General features: G+C 44.1%; 1 protein-coding gene across 5 annotated transcripts in view; it reads right to left on the minus strand.

The window, feature by feature from the left end:
- The window catches only part of RAB30 (RAB30, member RAS oncogene family), a 48,883-nt gene that overhangs the window by 13,777 nt on the left and 13,845 nt on the right, over positions 1–21,261 (minus strand). For 4 of the 5 annotated variants that reach the window (XM_051779295.1, XM_051779293.1, XM_051779292.1 and 1 more), the window contains 2 exons: positions 3,227–3,327; positions 1,719–1,802 (listed from right to left, as the gene is read on the minus strand). In XM_051779295.1, coding sequence (XP_051635255.1) covers positions 1,719–1,802; positions 3,227–3,319 — 177 coding nt within the window. In that variant the 5' untranslated portion in view covers positions 3,320–3,327. Of the gene's footprint in view, positions 1–1,718; positions 1,803–3,226; positions 3,328–3,553; positions 3,573–21,261 lie in introns of those variants that run through there. The other variant, XM_051779296.1, reaches the window with a different exon arrangement.

Consider the following 21,261-nt stretch of genomic DNA (forward strand, 5'->3'; position numbering starts at 1 on the left):
TTGTATCACAGGAGCAACAAGTGAAAGACAAATCCTTAGGGTGAGTTCATCTATACCAAAGCCAGACTTCAGATATAAGTGATGTTCTTAAGGCTCCATCAGTACTTGACAGAGAACCAGATGCTTGAAAAGGAGAGGTGTCCGAGGTGGATGTGATTAATCTTCCCCAGGATTGCTCTTCTCCCTCCAGTGACCAGGACAATCTTGAGACTTCTGTTTTAAGCCAGATATATAACGGGGAAAAAATGAATTCCACCTCCAGTGCAGTGATTAAGCCATTTACCAGCTCAGATCCTCTGTGCTGCTTCACTGGAGCCGATTTTGGCTGAAAGAAGTATCTCTGCAGTCTGAGGAGCTTGGACAAACAGCATCCGTGTCCTGGCCAACCTTGCTACTGCCCGCTAATGAGCACTGAAAGCACTGGGCTGAGCACTAACGCCACAGGGGCTACACGTAATCCGCTCTGCCTCTCTGCCTGCTGCTCTGTCCCACTTGCACAGCCATATGCTGAATATTAACTCAGTCTTTAGCAGGTGAAGGTATTTATACCTCTTGTCCTTCACCTGCTCAGGCAGGAAGGTCTCCTGGTCAAGCACCATCACTTGCCATTGGTTTGCACAGCTCCTCGTGCAGCAGGGTGGCAGGCTGCTGACATGATCACCGCTTTTAAAATCTGTCCTGAACTTCGGAACACACCACACAATGTTCTTCTTAAAAAACCTCCGTGGTGAAATACAGGTTAAAAAAAGCCTGGGGCTGAAAGTCTGCCCAAATCCACTGCTTCCATCCCACCACTGGAATTTCATGCACCCCTGAATTTCATGCTGGCAGAGTAAATCCAGGAGCGGCTCAGGGACCCTGGACATCTTGACATTAGAGGCTCAGATAACCATACTCTTCTCTCATCTCTTAGACACCAGAGTAGCTGTAGTGAAACCTCTACTAATGAACAAAGTGGTGCCAGCCAACATCTCTGGGCTCTGGAACCCAACCATGGATCCCATTAAAGCATGAGATTGGTCCCCAGTGTGCCTTGGCCCAGGCAAAATATGTCTCTGCCAAGTGATGCTCAGGCTCAGTTTGGGAGTTAGCATAGAACAAGGACAGTTTCCCAGCAGTGGTTTGGTTGCAATCACCCTATTTTAGAGGGTGAAAGACTTAATAATATGGAGACCTGTGCCCTTTGCAGTTAAATGTTGGCTCAGACACTAGTACTGTGGTCATCTCTGCTTCTCCCAAATCTGTAACTTGGCAGAAGTGGAAGATGAGCCTTTGTTGTGCAGAACCCAACAAGTCCAGAAGCCTGCTCTACCCAATGGCTGTCTTGGGAGCTCACAGGAGAAGACTTTCATCAAGCGCATCCCAGGGAGTACAATAGATTTCTGCTTACCAGAAATGCTGCGAGCAGAGGCTGCACTGAAACACTCCTTTGTGCTTCCTTAACCCCAGCCAGGCAGAATCTTACCATCTCCTAAGCAAGAACAGAGTTTTGCGAAATCTCCCTGTTCCATTTCCTCCCTTGCAGTAGGGGAATATGTTGCAATTCTGATGGTAATTGTGGAGAGGAGCATACAGATTTTTAGACCCTGCATTGCCCAAGCTGTGCCAGACAGCCCTGCACTTGCCAAGTGCCTCCCAGCAGTGGGAGGGCTGCAGCAAGAAACCTCAGCTATGGTACTGAGACATGAACTTACACATAAAATCATCAAGGCTCCTACCTTTACTTTTTCACCGTTTATCTCCACAGTTTTAATCATAAAGTCAACCCCAATCGTGGCTCCTTGCCCTGGTGGGAAAAGCCCCTGGAAGAAAACAAGAGTTTGATTAAGCATATATCTGTAGCAAGATAAAACTCTCACTGGGTACTAATCCTCTCTGTTTCATCTTCAAAACTATTCATCCCTTGTCCCCTTCCCTGGACACTTATTTCTGTCACATTTAGAGTGTGACATTTCCCCAGCATGAAGGTTGCCATAATTCAACCCTACTGTTTTCTCCCTGTGTATGCATCTCTAGTTGTGTAGCAAGTCACTGAGTTCAGAGGTAGGGAAACAGGAAAAGAAAAGGAAGATACATATAGGGGAAAAAAGAGAGGGGGAAAGCCCTTCTACTTCTGTGCAGTTGGAAGAGGCAGGGGAAGGGTGAGGACCTTCCATTGTACTTCCCAATGCATTGAAAGAGGTGTGACCATCTGCATGGGCTTGGACAATACCTTTTGCTTCTGCAGCCTTGTGCCTTTCCTTTTCCCACCACCACACCCCATGGCAAGGATAGGCATTTCTGGCAGCTCTCAGCAATGGGGTCACATTTCTGCACAGCACTTCCAAAGTGAAGCACAGAGCCAGCCATCACTGGTGCCACAACAATGGCAAGGGACAGACTGATGCTTGTGGTATTTGATTGCAGCACAATCAGAAAGGAGCAACAACAAACAAAAACAAAACAATAGTTTTTTGTTTTCTGGTCTACCAAATCATGTTGATTTTGTGGCACATCCCTTTCCTACAGCAGCTTTAGCAGAAATGGTCAGACATTCTTGCTGTTAACCTTTTGGGGTTGACTAGCTTTATTACCACTGGTTGTCACATGTTTCTGGAGACTTTCTAACATCACCATGGCTTTAAAACTGAAATTAACAGTGAAGAAGAAAATTGCTGACAATATCCAGTCGAGAGTGCAACCAAAACTCCACAATGTTTTAAGTACATCATGCAAAGCCTTCTCTTGCCCCAGATCACAGAAGCATGGTCCTTTCCCTGTTATTCTGCCACAAAAAAAGGTCCAGAAGACACTGGACTGACAGATCAGGACCTAGATTATTTATCTACTAACGACAAATAACAGGGAGAACTTTGTGCAGCAAAAGATAGGAAAGAGACCAGGAGATGTGCTGATCCTTATAACCACCAAAACAGGAGTTATCCCAGTGGCTTTCAGAGGGGAATTTCCACCTTCACAGAGGAATGAGCTTTCTCCAACGCAAAATCCAGAACAGGGCCAAGTTCAATCCAGAACAGGGCCAAGTGCAGCATTAGATAAAGATGTGCTGCTTGTGCCAGTGTGTCACTATAGGTGATACCTGCACCAAGAGTGTGAAAACCAAAATACTTTGGAGCTGTAATGCTGGCAGAGCCCTCAGTGTACAGTCACAGGCTCCATGATCCATCCCAGTGCTGTCCCTATCCCCCATCTCAAAGTCTCACATCCAAGAGGTAGCCAACTTTACCTGAGTGAAGCGACGGACTAGGCAGGTCTTCCCCACACCAGCGTTGCCAATTAAAACAATTTTGAAGAGGAAATCATAATCTTCCATACTCATTTACGCAGCTGCAAGAGAGAGAAAGCACAATACTACGTGAATCAAATCAGAGGGGACACGACCTTTTATCCCCGCTGAACTTTATTACTCCAAACATTCAAAGGTCTCCTGGCACACACGTGGCTTCTGAGATAAGGGAGAAGAACACTTCCCACTCTGAGCCGGGGCATCCACGTAGTCAAAAATCAGTTGCTGTGAAACTTTGGCCATATTTCAGTTCTCATGTGCTCTCACCTGGCTGCCCACAAATTAAAGATGCTGGTTTTCAGCTTTCTGAGCAGTGCTTCACAAACCTGAGACATTGATTCCTAGATGTCCCCAAAGGTTTTTTTTTTTTATTTTAACTACATCAGCTCCAAAGGACAGTGTGGACTTTGTCCCATTGTCCAAGGGGATCATGTAATTTATTTCTGTGAGGGCATTACCCAAAAACCTCACATGAGATCCTCTGAGAGGGCACTGGGTACACACAGAACAGGGTTGGGGCAGAACAGATGGGGAACTTAATTTTAAAACAAATGCAGCAGTGTTTGCCTTAAAGACAGAAAGAGTTTATGTGCTAAAACTGTAGTGAGGACTGGGGTAACAGTTTAAAAATATCTTTTAATGTTTTCAGCTAAAAAAAAGAAATAATAGATGCTAATAGCAATATTACTAGTATGATAATTTTCTTTAGTTTTGTGAGGATAGATTGCTCAAATGGGAATTGAACAGAGAGGAGCTTCAGGCATATCCAGCACCCCCCCACAAGTCAAATCTTCTTAGCAGGATGATTTCGGCAACATCACAGGAGATGGGCAGGGTTGCCTACATGGAAGACCTCTATGCAGGGCTTCCTTAGGCCACTCAGAGTGTGGGGAGGACCAAACAGACAAATGTAGTTTGCTGCAACTGAGCAAGTCATGAGGAATGAGCATGCACACCTCCATCTCCAGTGCACCTGAGGGTGCTGCCAACACTGTGACCAGAAAAGGGGTCTGTAACCTTCAAGAAAAGCAACAACAGCCAGAAGAGATTCAGTTGGAGACTTTAGGCAGACAAAAACCCACAAGGGAGTAGAAGGGCAATGTCCAAACTCCATTATGTTCAGGAGGATCCAGGTATTGTATGTGGCAAAGAGCTGTCCTCAAGACTGGTCTGGAGTAATGGCATAAAAGACTCAAGTGAAGAGACAGATTTACAAGCCATCAGTTCAGATACCAGATAGAACGAAACCTAAGCATCAGTACCTAACACACCAGTACCTATAGATCAGGAAATGAATGAGGAGATAGAGCCAAAGATGGTAAGTACAGGAGAAGGATAAGGCAGATAGGTGGGGAATGGGGGGAAAAAAAAAAGTATTATGAAAGTGCTATCCTCAGTAAAGCCACAGATTCCTTAGAGGATCTTTACAGAGCTGATGAAGGGAGCAAATGCAGCCTGGGTGAAACCAGCTTTTCATGCTCAGCCCAAAGTCAGAGTGCCCTCTCCCACTGCCTCCAAAGGTCCTTCCTCTGAAGGGTTCATTGCCACACACCAGAAGGCTCCAGCTACATACCCCGGTCCCACCAAACAGTTGTGATAGGCTTATAGTCAAACAGCCAGAGAATACAAGATAGAACTGAGCCAGTCTGGATCTGCCTGGCAGGGTGCATGGCAACAGCTCTCCAAGCACTACCAAGAGTCTGACGGGCAATGGATCTGGGGGCAAAAGAGGTGGAAGACTGATTCAGCTGCTTTCACATCTATGTGGCCCTTGACCATTCCAACAGCCTAAAAAAAGGGTAACCACGCCAATTAGTGACTAATGAGCTGCATCACATCAGCAGATGGTTAGCAGGAACACACTGAGTCACTACACAGACATGTCACTTCGCCTGGGCCAGCAAAGTGCCACCAAACAACAGCTGCTGGAGGCGTCCTGAGGATGCTCTAACACGCAAGACCTTGCAGTTCCTTAGTATCTCTTAGCACAGTGAAAGAGTGGGACCTTAAAGAACAACCTCAAAAGTGCCCTTTTTTATTTTCTGGGGCTCTTATTTTGTGTAATTGTTTCATATCTCCATGATTGGCTTTCCCAGAGTAGGACTGGATAAAAACAGCAGTATTAAAAACATGTTGACAGTGCTCTTACAATGAAGGTTAAAATGTTAATATAAGGTTTCAAGCTTTCACACTAGCAAACACGAAGAAAAATGTGATCATCCACTAAAAGCTATTTCAAGACTAACGATACTCACTCAGCACTGCATAATTATTCCTGGGATTCTTCATACCCCAGAGGGTAGGCTCCCCACAGAAAGATTTCACTTCGATTACTTGTACCCTAAACAATCCAAAATTAAAATTTATCTTCTTAGGAAGCTTAAAAATAAACTTCCTCTGCAGATCTTTGAGCTCAGAAATGCTAAATGGCTCAGAAATACCCTAGAGTTACGTCTGATCCCCTTCATTAGGCTCCAGGACTAATCATATGTGATAATGACCCCAAACGGGAACTGAAAAGTGAACCAAGACCATAAAACAAACCATGCAATGATGAGATTAAATGTCAGAACAGAAGAGATACAAGAAATGGGGGTATGGGAAGGGAGAAAGCAAAGGAAGCAGCAAGGAAGAGTGAGAAGTGATTTGGGCAGGTGAAGTTGACCACCACCACCCTATTACCCAAACTGGTGTTTCCCCTCTAAGTGCACACACGCTACCCCAGCACGCTGTCAGTGCTGGACACAAACATTGCATCAGTTACATTATGCAATCCTCTCCTCCTGCACCCGAGCCTCTCAGCCAAGTGACCTTTGCTGCTGACTCTGCTCATGCTACCCTCCCTGTCCCCAGACAAGATGTGTCTCAACCTCTGCCCCACTCGGGAATGTGCATCTCAGCAATACAGCGCACATTGAATTATATGCTTAAAAAAAATTATAATACATGGAGCACAACTTGCACAACTTTGCTGTTTGTTTTTGGGGTTTTTTTCCTTGGGTTTTTTTGGTGTGGGTTTTTCCCTCCCACCATCTTCTCTCTTCTTGCGTTCACAGGCACAGTGCTCTGCCTCACATCCCTGTGGTGGTTTAAAGTGTTTAGGATGCAGCTGCCTTTCCCACCCTCTGGCAGAGACAAGACACTGTAGTGAGGGCAAGGGATAGGATGCCAGTCCATGCCTCAGCCACCCCTCACCACATTAATTTAAGTCATAAACAGAGTTGGCTACAGCACAAAGACATGCCCTATCATGAGATGAAGCAGGAGTAGAGCCTGAGGCTGGTAGCAGGGCAGAAAATTTGGTTTCGTAGCTGTTTTTCCCAGTTGCAGCTCACAACCTAACTGCCTCCATGGGCTGTTCCCAACTGACTCCCGGGGAATCAGTTTTGCAGGGTTTTATTTAATTTGTGTTGTTGCTCTGCTCCACTTCCTCGCATGACCCCACACACAGTCACTGAGCAGAACAAGAGGCCAGGAGGGGTAAATCGAGGCAGGGAGACCACCCGGAGAAGTGATCCATCACTGGGAATGCAGCTGAAGGACAGCAGGACATGTTTTAGACTTAGCTGGCTTTCACAGAATCATTAAGGTTGGACAAGACCTCTAAGATACGGTCCAGCACTGCCAGGTCCACCACTAAACGATTTCCCTAAGTGACACATCTACATGTTCTTAACACTTCAGGGGATGGTGACTCTACCACTTCCCTGAGCAGCCTGTTCCAGTGCTTGATTACCCTTTTAGTCAAGAAATTTTTCCTAATGCCCAATATAAATCTCCCCTGACACAATTTAAGGATGCTTCCTCTCATTCTATCACTTGTTATTTGGGAAAAGAGACTGACCTCCACTTTGCTACTACTTCCTTTCAGGTAGCTGTAGAGAGCAAGAAGGTCCCCTCTGAGTTTCCTTTTCTCCAGGCTAAACACCCCCAGCTCCCTCAGCTGGTCCTCATAGGACTTGTGCTCCAAATCCTTCACCAGCTCCACTGCCCTTCTCAGGATGTGCTTCAGCATCTCAATGTTTCTTCATTTGGGCAAGACAGTGCAATAAATGCTCTTGGTATTTTTCAGTTATTAATTCCAATTCAATGAAAAGACTGGTGAGATCCACCCAAACTAAAAGCACAAAGGACAGGGGCTTTCACCTCTTCTTCTCCCCATCCAAGCAAGCTCCAGCTCCCATGGAGACACCTGAAAAAGGAATGCAGAAGTCATGGGCTGCTTTCCCCATGCAGCAAGCACTGCTGCAAAGGCAAGTGTGCACCAGTCTCTCCCACTTCTCCCCGTGTTTCTTGCTAGAAACTCTCCCATAGCCTGGTTAGCAGGACTTAGTCCTGTTTCACCCTGCTGTGGGCTCTTCACTGTATGTAAATGTGGGACAGCAGTACATTTGAGGGAGGAGAAAGACACACTCCCTCCTGCTTTTTATGTTCACCATACACTGCAATGCAGGGAGTTTATCCACTGTAAATATATGCTTCAGGGAATGAGATATCCAGGTATGTTTCTGCTTATTCCCTTATGTGATGTCCTCTATGCATTTACTCCATTTACCTCTTAATTCTGCCTGATCCACTTTCATTTACTTGGCAGTGTTTATCACCTGAACTAAGGATTTTCTTTTTGCAGTGTTTTTTTACCCATTGGTTTGGATGGTCACAGAGGGTCTCTCTTCACCCCTGACCTGCTTTGACCATGTCTTGCTCAGCCTCTTTGGCTACCAACTAAGTGGCAGAAATACAATTCAAAGGTTAAAATACTACCTGGAGGCGTGAATGACTTTGGAGTGATCAAATTCTCCTTCATGTGGACGAAATCACTACTCTGCCTGTCCCCCATCAGCTTTTACATCAGTACTAGTGTTTGCACAAACAACCACTAAGTATTAGTGAGGTTTTCAGCTGGTAAAGAAATCTCTGGCACTTCTCTCTTGACCCCTTTGCTCAAGGAAGATTTCCACCTCTAGGCATAATGATGATTTTACCCCAATTGTTTTTGCTTATGAAGCCAGAGCTAGAGTGGAATACTTCAAAAGAACAAACTTTTCTCAGTCAGCTGCAAGATATGCCAACCTCTGCTTGTCTTTTAACCTCCCCAAAGATCACAAGATAACGCATGCTCAGGAAACACTGTGGACAGCCTTCATCTGAAGTTAAAAACCTTTAATGTTTAAAAGAATGTTTTGACACCTTCATTTTAGGAGAACAAAACAGAAATAAGCTGGTGTTTCTAAACCTCCATGGTATCTCAGTCCTCTTCTGAGTTAGACATGCAGCAGTTAGAGGAGGAACAGTTCACATCTCTGCAGAGCCAGGTTACAACTGGAACTGGGAGTGCATTGCATATCATGGCATCACCCTCTCTCCCCAATAGTCTCATTTCCTGTAGCCTGAAAAACTATTAGAAGACTCTGTAGGCAAATGCTGATTACAAGCCATAGTTAGGGGACCAATATCCCCTAAACAGAACAGGTCAAATCAGAGCATTGAGTCCAACTGTAAACCCAGCATTGCCAAGTCCACAACTAAACCATGTCACTAAGCACCACATCTACACATCTTTTAATGTGAAGGGATGGTGACTTAATCACTTCCCTGGGCAGCCTGTTCTAGTGCTTGACCACCCTTGCAGTGCAGAATTTTCTCCTAAAATCCAGCCTAAACCTTGCCCAGGGGCATGTTTCCACTTGTCTTATCACTTCCTATGTGGGAGAGGAGATAGACTCCCACCTGACTACAGTCTCCTTCCAGGTAGTTGTAAAGAGTGAGAAAGTCTCTCCTGAGCCTCGTCTTGTCAAGGCTAAACCCCCCCCCAGCTCCCTCAGCTGCTCCTCATCAGACTTGTGCTCCAGACCCTTCACCAGCTCTGTTGCCCTTCTCTGGGCTTGCTCCAGCACCTCAACGTCTCTCTTGTAGTGAGGGGTCCAAAACCGAACACAGGATTTGAGGTGCAGCCTCACCAGTGCCGAGTACAGGGGTACAATCACTGCCCTGGTCCTGCTGGCCACACTACCGCTGATACAGGCCAGGATGCCATTGGCCTTCTTGGCCACCTGGGTACACTGTTGGATCATGATCAGCCACTGTCAATCAACACCCTCAGGTCCTTTTTCCTGGGCAGCTTTCCAGCCACTCTTCCACCAGCCTGTAGCACTGCCTGGGGTTGTTGTGACTCAAGTGCAGGGCCCAGAACTTTGCCTTGTTAGTCCTTGCACCACTGGCCTCACCCATTGATCCAGTCCACCAGATCCCTCTGCAGAGCCCTCCTACCCGCCAGCAGATCAACGCTCAACCAACTTCGTGTCATTTGCAAACTGAGGGTGCCCTTGCTCCCCTCTCCTGATCATTGACAAAGATATTAAACAGGATTGGCCCCAAAACTGAGGTCTGGGGAACACCAGTTGGGACTGGCTGCCAGCTGTATGCAACTTCATTCACCATGATGCTCTGGGTTCAGGCATCCAATTACTTTTTTCCCCAGTGAAGAGCTGGATAATAAACAAAACAGAAGAAAAAACAAAGGTTTCTCCACGTTTAAGAATAAAGACTGAAACTATATCAAGCCAGGAATGTCAATAATTTGCATCTCAGCTCTATCCCACTGAAATCCCCCTCACAACCTACTGCTTCAATTAGACACCAAAAAGGATCTGCAGCCTCTTCCACCTGTTGAAACTAACCAGTAGGTCAGGGCAGGTTTTGATGTATTAATATAGTTCTTAATAAACAAGTATTTTCTGTTCTTCATCATCCAACAGCTATAAACTAAAATAAATTTATTTAAACATCTCAAGTTCAAACAGCAGCAGTTATGTATACAGATATTACATTGATCACACATGCCATATGAACCACAAAATTCAAAGCTAAGGCTAGTATTTCAAGCAGAGAATTATTCCTCACAGGCCAGAAAATTGCAGGGAATTCAGGTCTGGACATGCTGCTGCATTACATAACTCAGGATAAAATATTTTCATTTCCAAAGCATCTGCCAACTCAAGCAGGCTCCTGCACTTGGCAAGCAGAAGCCCAGCTCATGCCCTCTACAAACAAGCAGCCTGGATTTCCTTCTGTTTCTTTGCCTGCCTTCCTCACTCCTCATCTCCACAATGTTTAATTTCACTTCCATTCACATTAGAAAAATTAAGAGACTTAATTCCCAAGAAAGCCTGGATCACCCATGCCTCTGTGCTGCTGGTAGCAAAACCACAAGCACAAGGGATCCATGCTCTCAGCTTGGTGCGACATTAAAACTGGTGTCAAGAGCAGCATTAATACACATCATTAAGGATATCAGTGCCACCAAAGGCTCTTCATGAGAGACCAGCCAAGTCACAGCTTGCCTGGTCCAGCACTCTCATCTAACTTTCCCACCTCTTAGGGGGAAGGGAGAATCAGTGAAATTTATGCACTTCAGTGTTGGGATTGTCTATGAAAGTGCTAAATATCACATACAGACAGCAAGTTATATTTCCTCAAATACATCTGAGGATTCAACTGCTAATCAATGATGATTCTCCTTGAACAAACTAATCAAAAGAAAAAAAGCCTCAACAGTGTCTGACCAACCCACACACCAGCACACCCAGAGTACACACCATCATCAGAAAACTTGTTCCAAGCATAAGAACAGCCTCACACTCCATTTATTGTCAGAATCTGGGTTTTTGACTGCAAAAAAAAGTTCATGCAACCTTAACACATGCTTTTATAAACATCTTTAAGACATGCCTGGAGACAGAGACCCAATACTGCATGCTCAAAACAACACTCCATGGGTCTTGGCTGTGTTTTAGCACATCATGCGACCACCAAGCTGTATGCTCTGCAGCAACACATTTTTGTGTGTTGAAGCAGTTACAGACTCAGCCAGCACAGCAGACAGGCTGACTTCCAAGTGTGGAAAACTGCATTGCCAGAAATCCAGCCAAAAATGCTGTTTTATCCTCTCAAAAATAAGAGCCTCTTCCCAAAGGGGAAAAAAAACCCCAACAAAATTATTTTTTAAACTACAGCCAAATGATAACTGAAACATGTCTTGTATGGAACAGCCAGGAAAGCTGCCTAAGTCCAGCTCTCTACAATGGGAAATAAAGCTCCCACACCAAGACCCGACCCACTAAGCCCATCAGGAACTTAGGTGAGAATTTCTGGTTCTAGAAACCAGGTGCAGGATCAGGATGAACCCCAGGTGTCTCCCATGAGCTGAGCAAGGTTTGTGGGCACAGTATGCAGTGAAGTGCAGGTTGACCAACTTGCAAGGAGGCAAAGCTGGTGGAGAAACAATTCATCCTCAATCTAGAAGAAAGGTTTGTGCATGTCAAGTGGGTAAGAAGCAAAGAACTCTCCTATTTCATTAGTTTGCTGGGCTGGCATCGTGGCCATACATGGAGACGTTTTGACACTGGGTGATAGGGCTCTGCTAAAACACTTGCAAGATTAGACAGTTTGACTCCACCATTTTTGAAAATATACAAGAGAAGCCATCATAACTAAAGAATTTCAATAAAATATTTACAAGAACATCATGACTCAAATGAGGTTGCAAATGCAGAAGCAGCACAAGTGTAACTATGCCACTAACGAATGACATAAGAACCATAAATGTACTGTGAAATATGAATACATTAGTCTGGGTTATAGAAGTATATCCAAGAAAGTTTTCTCAACTTCTAACTACAGTGACATGTCTTACTGCTGTTGACCAGTTTGTTTTGATTGTGTCAGACTGTGGTGTGAACAAAATTAAAAAAAAAACTAATAAGGTTTTGTTTCCTAAGAATGCTTTTTAATTGAAAAAAATAAGCCATTATTTCCACCTCTTTATTTCTGCTTAAGCTTGTGATTTACTGGGATTTACATCACTTCTCTATCAAACCTAGTAGAAGTAATAAGTAATTAAACCTCATCTAACCTCACTTTCAGGCATCTGAGATCAGGGCTGTGCTTGGCACCCCACAGCTTGAGGTTCAGGGAAGCTCATCTCCCTGGTCCCCATTCGCTCCAAAGACAAGCTTAGAATCCCAAATTAGAGGACCTTGTCTGCCACTAAAATCAAGTTTGGGCTAATGGGTTCTAAGTTGATTATTGCCCAATTTATCACCTCCTATTTCCAGACGGGGAGCACATTTTACCTGTAACATGCATGCTTATGCACCCGAGTATATATGCTTCAGCTTCCTAACAGAACTGCACCACCAGCACAAGCGTTGTACCATGTAAGAAGCTTTCCCCTCTAAAAATGGCCTCATCTAATGGAAACCTCTCAGCTGGGATCAACCATCCCATCTGGCAAGTGGCTGAGCTCACAGCGAATATTCTTTGCATTTCTGCAAAGAAACACTGCAGTACAGCTTTAACTGCGGGTATCTGCCAGAGCAGCAGATGTTTCACAAAAAACAAATTGTTCAGAGAGGGAAGAAAGTAGAAACAATAGAGTCTTGGGCATAGCTTTAGGGCTGGTTTAAGCTGATGCCTCCAGTGGGAAGGTTCCCAGCCCTGCCTGCACCCTGCCAGCTGCAGGAGGGACTCAATCCAGATGTGAAAAAAATTTGAGGGTGGGACAGCAGAATTAGATTTTTACAGCCCTGGCCACAGACTGTAATTTTGTTTGGAAGTATGTTTACTATCTTTAGTATCTCTTCAACGGCTCCTGAGTAAGATCTTCATAAGGATATCACAAGTCTCTTCAGAAAGTAAGTAACAGTATTCATATTCTGGTTAAATTTTAGCTCACATGCTAACGAGTAGTCTATTTTCAGTTCCCCTTATAGTTTCAGGTGGTTATGGTACTTTTTATTTGTCCTAAACCATGGTAAAAGTACAGTTACTGTTCCAGGGCAGCTATGTGCTGTTAGAAAACCTCATCTCAGCTTTGGCCCAGCTGCAATTCAAGGCACTGCACAGGTTAAATTTGGCACTGAAACAAATCCTGAAACATAAAAAAGCAGCACTTAGTGGAAGCTTTCTGCTCTAAGTCTCCTACCACTGCAGGGACATTACTCAGACAGCTTACCTAATAATTTAAAATCTGAAAAAATAATTTAAAAAAAATGTGTTCCAAAAATGTCTTTGAGATTTATTGGTTAGAACTGATGAAGGAAATGGTACATTGAGGATTAAGCAGGAAGGTCCCCACAAAACCAAGCATTGCATGTGCATGCACACACACACACACATTAAATGACAGCATTGGTCACAGCAGCTCCCTAGCACAGATAAATCATGTCTTCACCTCTGCACACCTCCACTCCCAGCTCAGCTACTCCCCATCTTCTGCCACATGGGTTAATATATTATTGCAGAGATCTGCAGAGAGAGATCTGCATTCGGAAAGAAGGTGAAGGCACAACCACAGCTTATGCAGCACCAATATTTACCCTTTTGATACTGTCAATGACCAACAGCTCTGTGACACAGCCCAGGACCTCCTGAAGCACGGTGCTTTTGCTCAAATATATGTTCCCATCACAAACACAATTTCTCAGGGCTTTTCCTGTATAGACATTCCTGTATTATAGATAATAGCAGATAGAGATACAGAGATATTCCTGTACTACTACTGATCTCCAGGCAGCAGCCTACTGAAGTTTTGACCTCTTGGGGAGTAAGACTAGGAAGCAAAAAGTTATTTCTTCTTGTTTACTTAAAACAAGCAGTAGCCAGTCTTCATAGACACTGATGCCAACATGATGTGTGCAGCCTGAGCAGTGCTGTCACTGGGACAAGAACCTTCACACTCAAAGCTGCGTGGTCATGGGGGCACAACTTGGCATGTCAGCACTGTGTTTGTGACCATCTATTTTTATTCCTTAGCAACAGAGCAGCTTTTGAGGTTGGGTTTTGAGTTTGGGTTTGTGGGGGGTTTTTTGTGTTCAATCTATATTTGGCACCCTGGGGAAATTCCTGAGCAGAAGATAGCAATTTTTGAAAGAGAATAAATGCTGGCACTCAAGCTTTGCTGACAGCAACACCACGCACCAGTTCTTGGTTAGTGTGAAGTGCTTGGACCTGGAACCAAGGGAAACCATCACAAGGACCAGGCCAAGAGTCACAGCCATCACACTTTCTGCCTTTGCAAAACCTTGCCCTGGCATAAGAACAGGAAAAGATTTATTGGGTCAATAAATTGGTTATTGTATCACGCGTAAACCAACATCTCCAAGGCTCTGAACTTCACTGTTCAGCAGCACTGATGGGTCCCACAATAGTTTTTGTCCTGTGGGAGACAGGACCTCTCAGCAATAGCACTGGCTCAAAGAGGGAGGGAGTGGGGGGCTAAGACATCAGTACAGTACAGCAATTCTGAACTAAGATACTGTCCTTACCATAAATCACGGAATTATCAATATCCCCCAGCTCTCTACAGCTCCCATGTAAACATGCAAATTAAATCCTGACTAGTCTACATGAGAAAAGCAAATAACACCTGATGTTTCCCAACTCTGTCAGCAACATGGCCTTAAAAACATTTAAAGAAAAGATTTAATCATGGGAAGGACAAAGATATCACATGGCTTGGTGGTTTCATCGGTTGTCATGGCAAATGAAAATCCCTGACTCTCCAACTTGTGTGTTTTAGAGGAAAGGAGACAACAAAAATGCCCTTTTTATGACTAGAAAGGAATGTTTTCCTAATAATCACTCATGAACTTACAGCGCACTATATATAAACAGCTGCTCCTTCCCAGGAAAAACGTTTGCTGTTTCTTACTGAGCAACTCTTGGAGATCGAGGCAATTCAGTCCCAGCAGACATTCAGGCGTGGGTAATGAGAATCATGTGCTCTTACATGTGGTGACTTCTTGCCTGCCAAAGAGAGCCTGAACTAGCCACGAGGGGGGTCTCAGTTCTGTGACAGCTCTGCCACCAGCTCCCAGGGGAGGCTGCCAGCACAGCATGGCCAGGAGAACCTGGCAGCAGCATGAGTCCCCTCCCCTGCTCCCACACTCAGCATCACTGTGTCATTTCTTGCCGCATGTCCAACAATGCCTGTTTTTTTCATGTGTTCTCAAAGCAAGCCAAATCCATGGATACTTGGCTGAGTTTTAATCTGCCAGACAGGTAAAAGCAGCAAAGACACCACTGTGTTCGCTCCAACCCAGGCAATCCAAAGCACTTTGCCTGAATGACCAGCATCACACATTTGTTACAGTAGATTTTCTAAATATAGGTGGGAGATTTATTTGGCTGTAACTTCAACAACAGGTCCCCAGAGAGCCTGCTCTTTCCAGCCACATTGCCTTTTGGGTTTGGATGCATGCTAAAAATCTGGGAAGTTGAGGATATCCACACAGCACAGTTACATCACTCATTTCACCACCAGGTCTTAGTTTGTTGGTTTGTCTCCAGCCCTTCCCCTCCTGCAAATCTCTCTCCACTCCTGGGCTTCAATGCCAGACCGTTTGTCCAGAAGGAGCAACAGGACCCTAAGGAATAATGTTTATTGCACAATGTTGTAAGCAATGCTCCTCTGCGGGGTAGGTTTTTTTTCTGGCACCCCCATCCACCATGATTCCATGGGGGAGACCAGAAGTTGCACAACCTCAGATGTGTGGCTGGCTGGAAAGCAGCCCCTTCTGTAATGAAAGCTACAAGCTCCTTCCCTTACTTCCCCCAAAAAGCAGCTATGTATCAAACTGCACCACTGCACTCCAACACTGGCTGTGTACGTACACCAAGGGCCACATCCTACCAAAGTCCCTGGCCTCACTCCACTTGCACTGCACAGCCTTCATTGTGACAGCAAACTGAACCATGCTCCTCCCCAAACTTCACCCACAAAACTGACCCACAATCAGGGATGCCCAAGCAAATTAACTAAAGGCAATGGGATAACACATGGATAACTAGTTTGGATCCTTTATCTTTTCAATATGAGGCAGAAAGAAGGAGACTCATCATCATCCTCCCTGGCCAGGCTGAGCCTGCAGGACTGCAGGTGAGACACTCTCTCATTTACAGCCTGCACATACAAAAAGGAGGTCACTGTGTATCGAGTACGAGAGAAACAGATTTCCACAATAACTTTTCAGCTGCAACACTGTGAATTGTATCACAGCTTCATACATTAACCCTTACCCACACCACAAAGGTGAAACTTTGAGGCTGCTGAAGTTACTGGAAATGCAATCACAACCCATGTGACAAAGGAACTCTGCTCTTTCACCCAGGCAATAAGCCAGCTATGCAGAAAACAGGACTTTTCCATGGAGGACTCCTGCCAGAGTACCCCCTCAGCATGCTGATCCTGCAGCATCCTCTCCATGCAATGATTGCTGGCTTGGTTTAGAGTCTAAAGTTTCTGGATTGCTGTGCACATGGGTGGATGTGGGGAGGGATGGGAAAGGGAAAAAGCACAAGCCAAAGGCGAATAAAAGGCAGGCTGAGAGAGGAAGGAAAACAGATAGAAAACCAAAACCAAGCAAGAATAATTATCTTTAGGTATTACAGCAGAGTGGGCTGGTACTGTTGGACACCACACAGTTTTACTGCTTTAAGCTGAAGGGATATGACAGAGAAAATATTTTTCCATCCCAACTAGGAGACTTAGTCTCAAGGCTAATGCCAGCTGGCTACACTCGCATGTTTAAGATCTTGACACGCAGTCCTGGAAGAAAATGTTTCAGTCACAAAAAAAGACTGCATTACCAGCTTCTTAAATACATATATACTTAAATATTTTTCTTTAGGATAGAGCTTGTCAAAGGAGATGGTATAAGCCAGACAGACTGCGCTTATGGGGGGTAAGGCACATCTTGCATTTGTTCATTCCTTGCATTTTCCCAATTTTGCACAAAACTATTTGGACCAGTACCATTTGGGGTTTTTTTTTTACAAAATGGACAGTCTACCCAAAAACACTACTTGTAATTCAAAACTCAACATAAGGCATTTTCATTTAGTAAAATACAGAATTCCCTCTTCACGTTTCAGCTTCCCATTTATTCCACCATGCGCAAGCGCAGCCTTGCTGCCCCCCAGCACAGCACACTGCCATCAAGTATAAAGCAACATACAAACAACAGCTCCTAATTGCACAGCTAATTGCCATTAGATATAAAGAGATGTCATGTTTAATGGAGTCCATCTAAAGCAAAGACAAGACTTCCGTAGAAGTTCTATATTTATTTCCAGTCCTTTCTAAATGTATTTCTATACTACATGTGACTTGAGATTGGATATCCAGGACTGTACCATAGATCAGAGAACAGAACAGATTTTTTTTTTCCTCTTAGCAGAGAAAATAGGTGAAGACCAAGACCAGAAGTCAGAATATAAGATTTTTGGCTCTGCTTTTGATAGCTTGCAGGACAGGTCTTACGTGGCACTTGAGATTTTGCTCTTTCCTACCTAACAGTCATCAGCATTGCCCTGAAGTGGCGCTGCAAGCCCAGATTCAGCCATCCTGCAAAGCTCTGTGCAAGGAACTTGTGCAGAAGCATTATCTTAACTCTTAACTTTAAAAGCAGATTTATAAAAAGTCACTTGTTTTCTCTCTGAAAACACAGGGTTTGCAATGACTTGCACAATGTTATTGCAGTCAGCTAACTCAAGTAAGAACACGTGAATTCCAGCTTTGAACCACCTTTTCAAACTACTCTGTTCTCCAACCTATTTAGCTTCTTTCCAGTGGAAAACTTCACTCTTAATGTGCACTGCTGCTCTCTTGTAGCATAAGCACCTCAATGCCTCTGCAACAGTCATGTGCAGAACAACTTAAACTGAGACAACTTGAACAACTGGATACATGTACGATCAAAAGCAAAAGAGAAGCTGCTGTGGTGGTAAAGAATCCAGGCAGGGTAACAAGGCTTGTAAAACTGCCTTCATCTGGACTGAGGTATTTGCTTAGCTGGTAGTACTATGAATTTCTAGAGGTGATGGTGAAAGGAAACAAATAATAGCTGTAAAGATCTAGGTTTAAAAGGAAAAAAAAAAAGATGGTTTAAAGAAACTGTGAGGCAATTTCAGGTTAAGATTATAAAAGGAAGAAATAAAATTTATAGACTGAAAAGGCAGGGAAAACAGGAAGAACAGAAGGATATGGCATGAATCTGGGATAAGGATGTCTGGGCAGATGCTGCTGGAGCATGAAGGCATGAGTCCAGCCAGCCACACTCTGGAGAGGAGCATCCCTGTGCAGCACAGCAAAAAAAGGGCAGGAAAAATACTGCCTGGAAGGGAAGATGGGAAGAACAAACTGGCAAAAAACAATCTCTAACCCTGGACTGACACCTACAGCTACCTACAGAGATAAAAGCTGTGGGGTTGCCTCTGCCAAAAGTTAGAAAATCCTTCATTTTTAAATTTGCAAAGGAGATGTATATCCTGGCAAGACTATGCGTTGGATCTGGGAATCTGAATTCAAACCCTGAGCACAAATCAGGTTTCAGTGCAAATCTCAGTGCCAGCCTGAACAACAATCACTACAGCCCCAGCTAACACATCCATCTGTAACAGAACATGAATTTGTAAGTCACAAACAGACTTTTCGTTCACTGTCAAAAGCATAAAAGAACCCAAGGCAATCAGGGAAACATTAGGTATTAAAGGTCAAGTATCCTATTCGTGGTGAAATGCAAGTGGACAGGTTTTAAGTATTGTTTTGGCATAGAAATGTAGGTCGGCTTGTGGCACAGAAAAGTGCTCCACGTCCAAAAAAGCCTTTGGAGTGAAGAACTTCACCTCCAGTGGAGAAATAAAAGTTTTCACTGTGGGCTCACTAATCTGATGCTTTGGTTCACAGCTCTATTGCTGCTGCTCTGCAGTAGCCTCACATACTGCCCGGGGTTACAGCCGGCAGCTCCAAGTGCTCACTTAAATTGAGTTTCTTTTCTTGGCAACTAATAACCTCTCTTCCCCCCTCCCACAAGACCGAGGAAGCACCAAGTGAGACTTCCCAGGTACAATAGCTGCAGATGAGGGTCACATGTAAAGCACCACGCTTGCATTTTTTTGTACATTTATTACACTTAAGCAGTCAGTGAAGACAGCACGTGCTCTTTGGAGTAGGTCTGTGTCCTCTCATCTCTGCCCCAAAGCCAGCAAAATAAGGTCTGAGCATGGTCACAAACATCATCCCCTTCACTCTCAACACAAATGCACCCCTGGACAGACCCAGAACCTGGTTGTGATAAGCATGTAGGAATTAGGAAGCGATGATTAAATACGTAATATAAAATGAAATTAAATTAGTCCTTCATCATGCCGTTACAACAACCAAAATTTCAAATGTAAAACTAACTAAAACATCAGCTGGTTATTTAAAAGCACCAGAGGTTACAGACTATATGTGTGGTGCCTCTGCTTTGCACACTTCTTAGACTGTTCTTCACCCTTTTGTTATTTGCTACTTGTTGGTACCTCAGTGTGCACAATACAACTTTTCTTTATACCAGGTTGTACAGAAGGTTGTATGGACTCCAACAATATAAATGAGTTGTGCTTTGACAGAATACATTACAATTTTTTTTGGTCTATTACACTGAAAGCAGCCTGTGGCATTTTTTAAAGGGTGGAGTTACAAGTTGAGTGAAGCCTTTGAGTTGTAAGTATTGCACACTTTCCACCACATGCATGCCCACTTGTACATCCTTTAAATTTTAAAGGGAGAGCAAGCTGTGCATAAACAGTATGTACATTTCCCCCCTTTCTTCATTATTAAGAGTAACTTCAAGTCTATACCATGATAACACTTAAATTCAAGGCAGGCCGATGGCCAAACAGTACTCTATGCTAAGAAAAATCACTTACTAAGCATTATTGTCCATCTCTGAGCACTCTATACACACAAGCAAGTCAGGGAAAACTAACAGACAAGTGACTTGCCCAAGGACAGAAATTTGGGAGTAGCCCCCATGGAAACCAGACCTAAGCCTTAAACTCTCTTTGTTGGACTATTTCATCTCTTCAACCTCTTTGCCACTGATATCCCAAACTCTGCTTTGCTTTTCTTTACTATCATTGATGATTATCTTGTCATTCTGCAGTCTCAATATCTGCCTTCCTCTGCTCTGGTATCATGCTATATACATTTTTGTCTTTGTCTGCCAAGAAAGTGCTGAGATTAGCTCAGTTGGTTAGAGTATGGTGTTAATAACATCAAGGTTGTGGGTTTGATCCCCATGCGGGCCTTTCACTTAAGAGTTGGGCTCAATGATCCTTGTGGGTCCCTTCTGACTCAGAATATTCTGTTATTCTAACTTAACTACAAAAGGTGTAATAGGGCTGGTATTTTTCTCTGGGAACTATTTTTGGGCTATATACAGGAAATTTCCCCTTTTAATTAATAAGTTTTGTATAAAAGCTAAAGCTATCAAAACAGAATATAATCCTTTCTTCTGGCTTCTCTTCCCACTCACTCCTAGGTGCTGGAGGAGAAGTCACCCATGATGACACAACCATTTCCCCATGCAGACAGGCGACATCCACTGCTCTGCAACTGCCCAAATTCTCCCTTATCCATTAATGCCTTAGTGCCAGCTCTGCTCCCAGACTCCAATATGCTTTCTACTCTAATTTAACATTCTGCATTTAACATGCAGCAACTGAACTGGTCAATGCAAATGTCAGGTAGCTGATACTCATCTAAGAAGACTTCAGATTTCTAGCTTAAAACAGACATCATCCACCTCCTCTTAAACCCTGTCCTCCCTTAGCTCACAGAACCGCCCTTCCCTTCCCAACCAAAGTTTGGCCAACTGACACCTTTCCTGTTCATGCAGGTCATTCATGTGAAGAACTGGTTTAATCTCAGTTGGTGAGAGAGTTATTTCCTGATGAAGTACAGCAGCGAAGCTTTCTAAAAAAGTCCAGCATCCTCTCACATCTCAGTTATTGCAGTTGTCCCTCTCTAGCCTTAACAGATCATTGGCATTCGCATTCAAAAAAACCCAAAACTGTTAAAGCACAATTCTCCCAATTTTCCCCATTTGTATCTTCAAGGTTTCCCACTTTTTCTTTTTCTAAGGCTC

This window comes from Manacus candei, unplaced genomic scaffold, assembly GCF_025592945.1.
Source record: "Manacus candei isolate 608988 ecotype Guabito, Panama unplaced genomic scaffold, ASM2559294v1 h1tg000014l, whole genome shotgun sequence".
NCBI lineage: Eukaryota > Metazoa > Chordata > Aves > Passeriformes > Pipridae > Manacus > Manacus candei.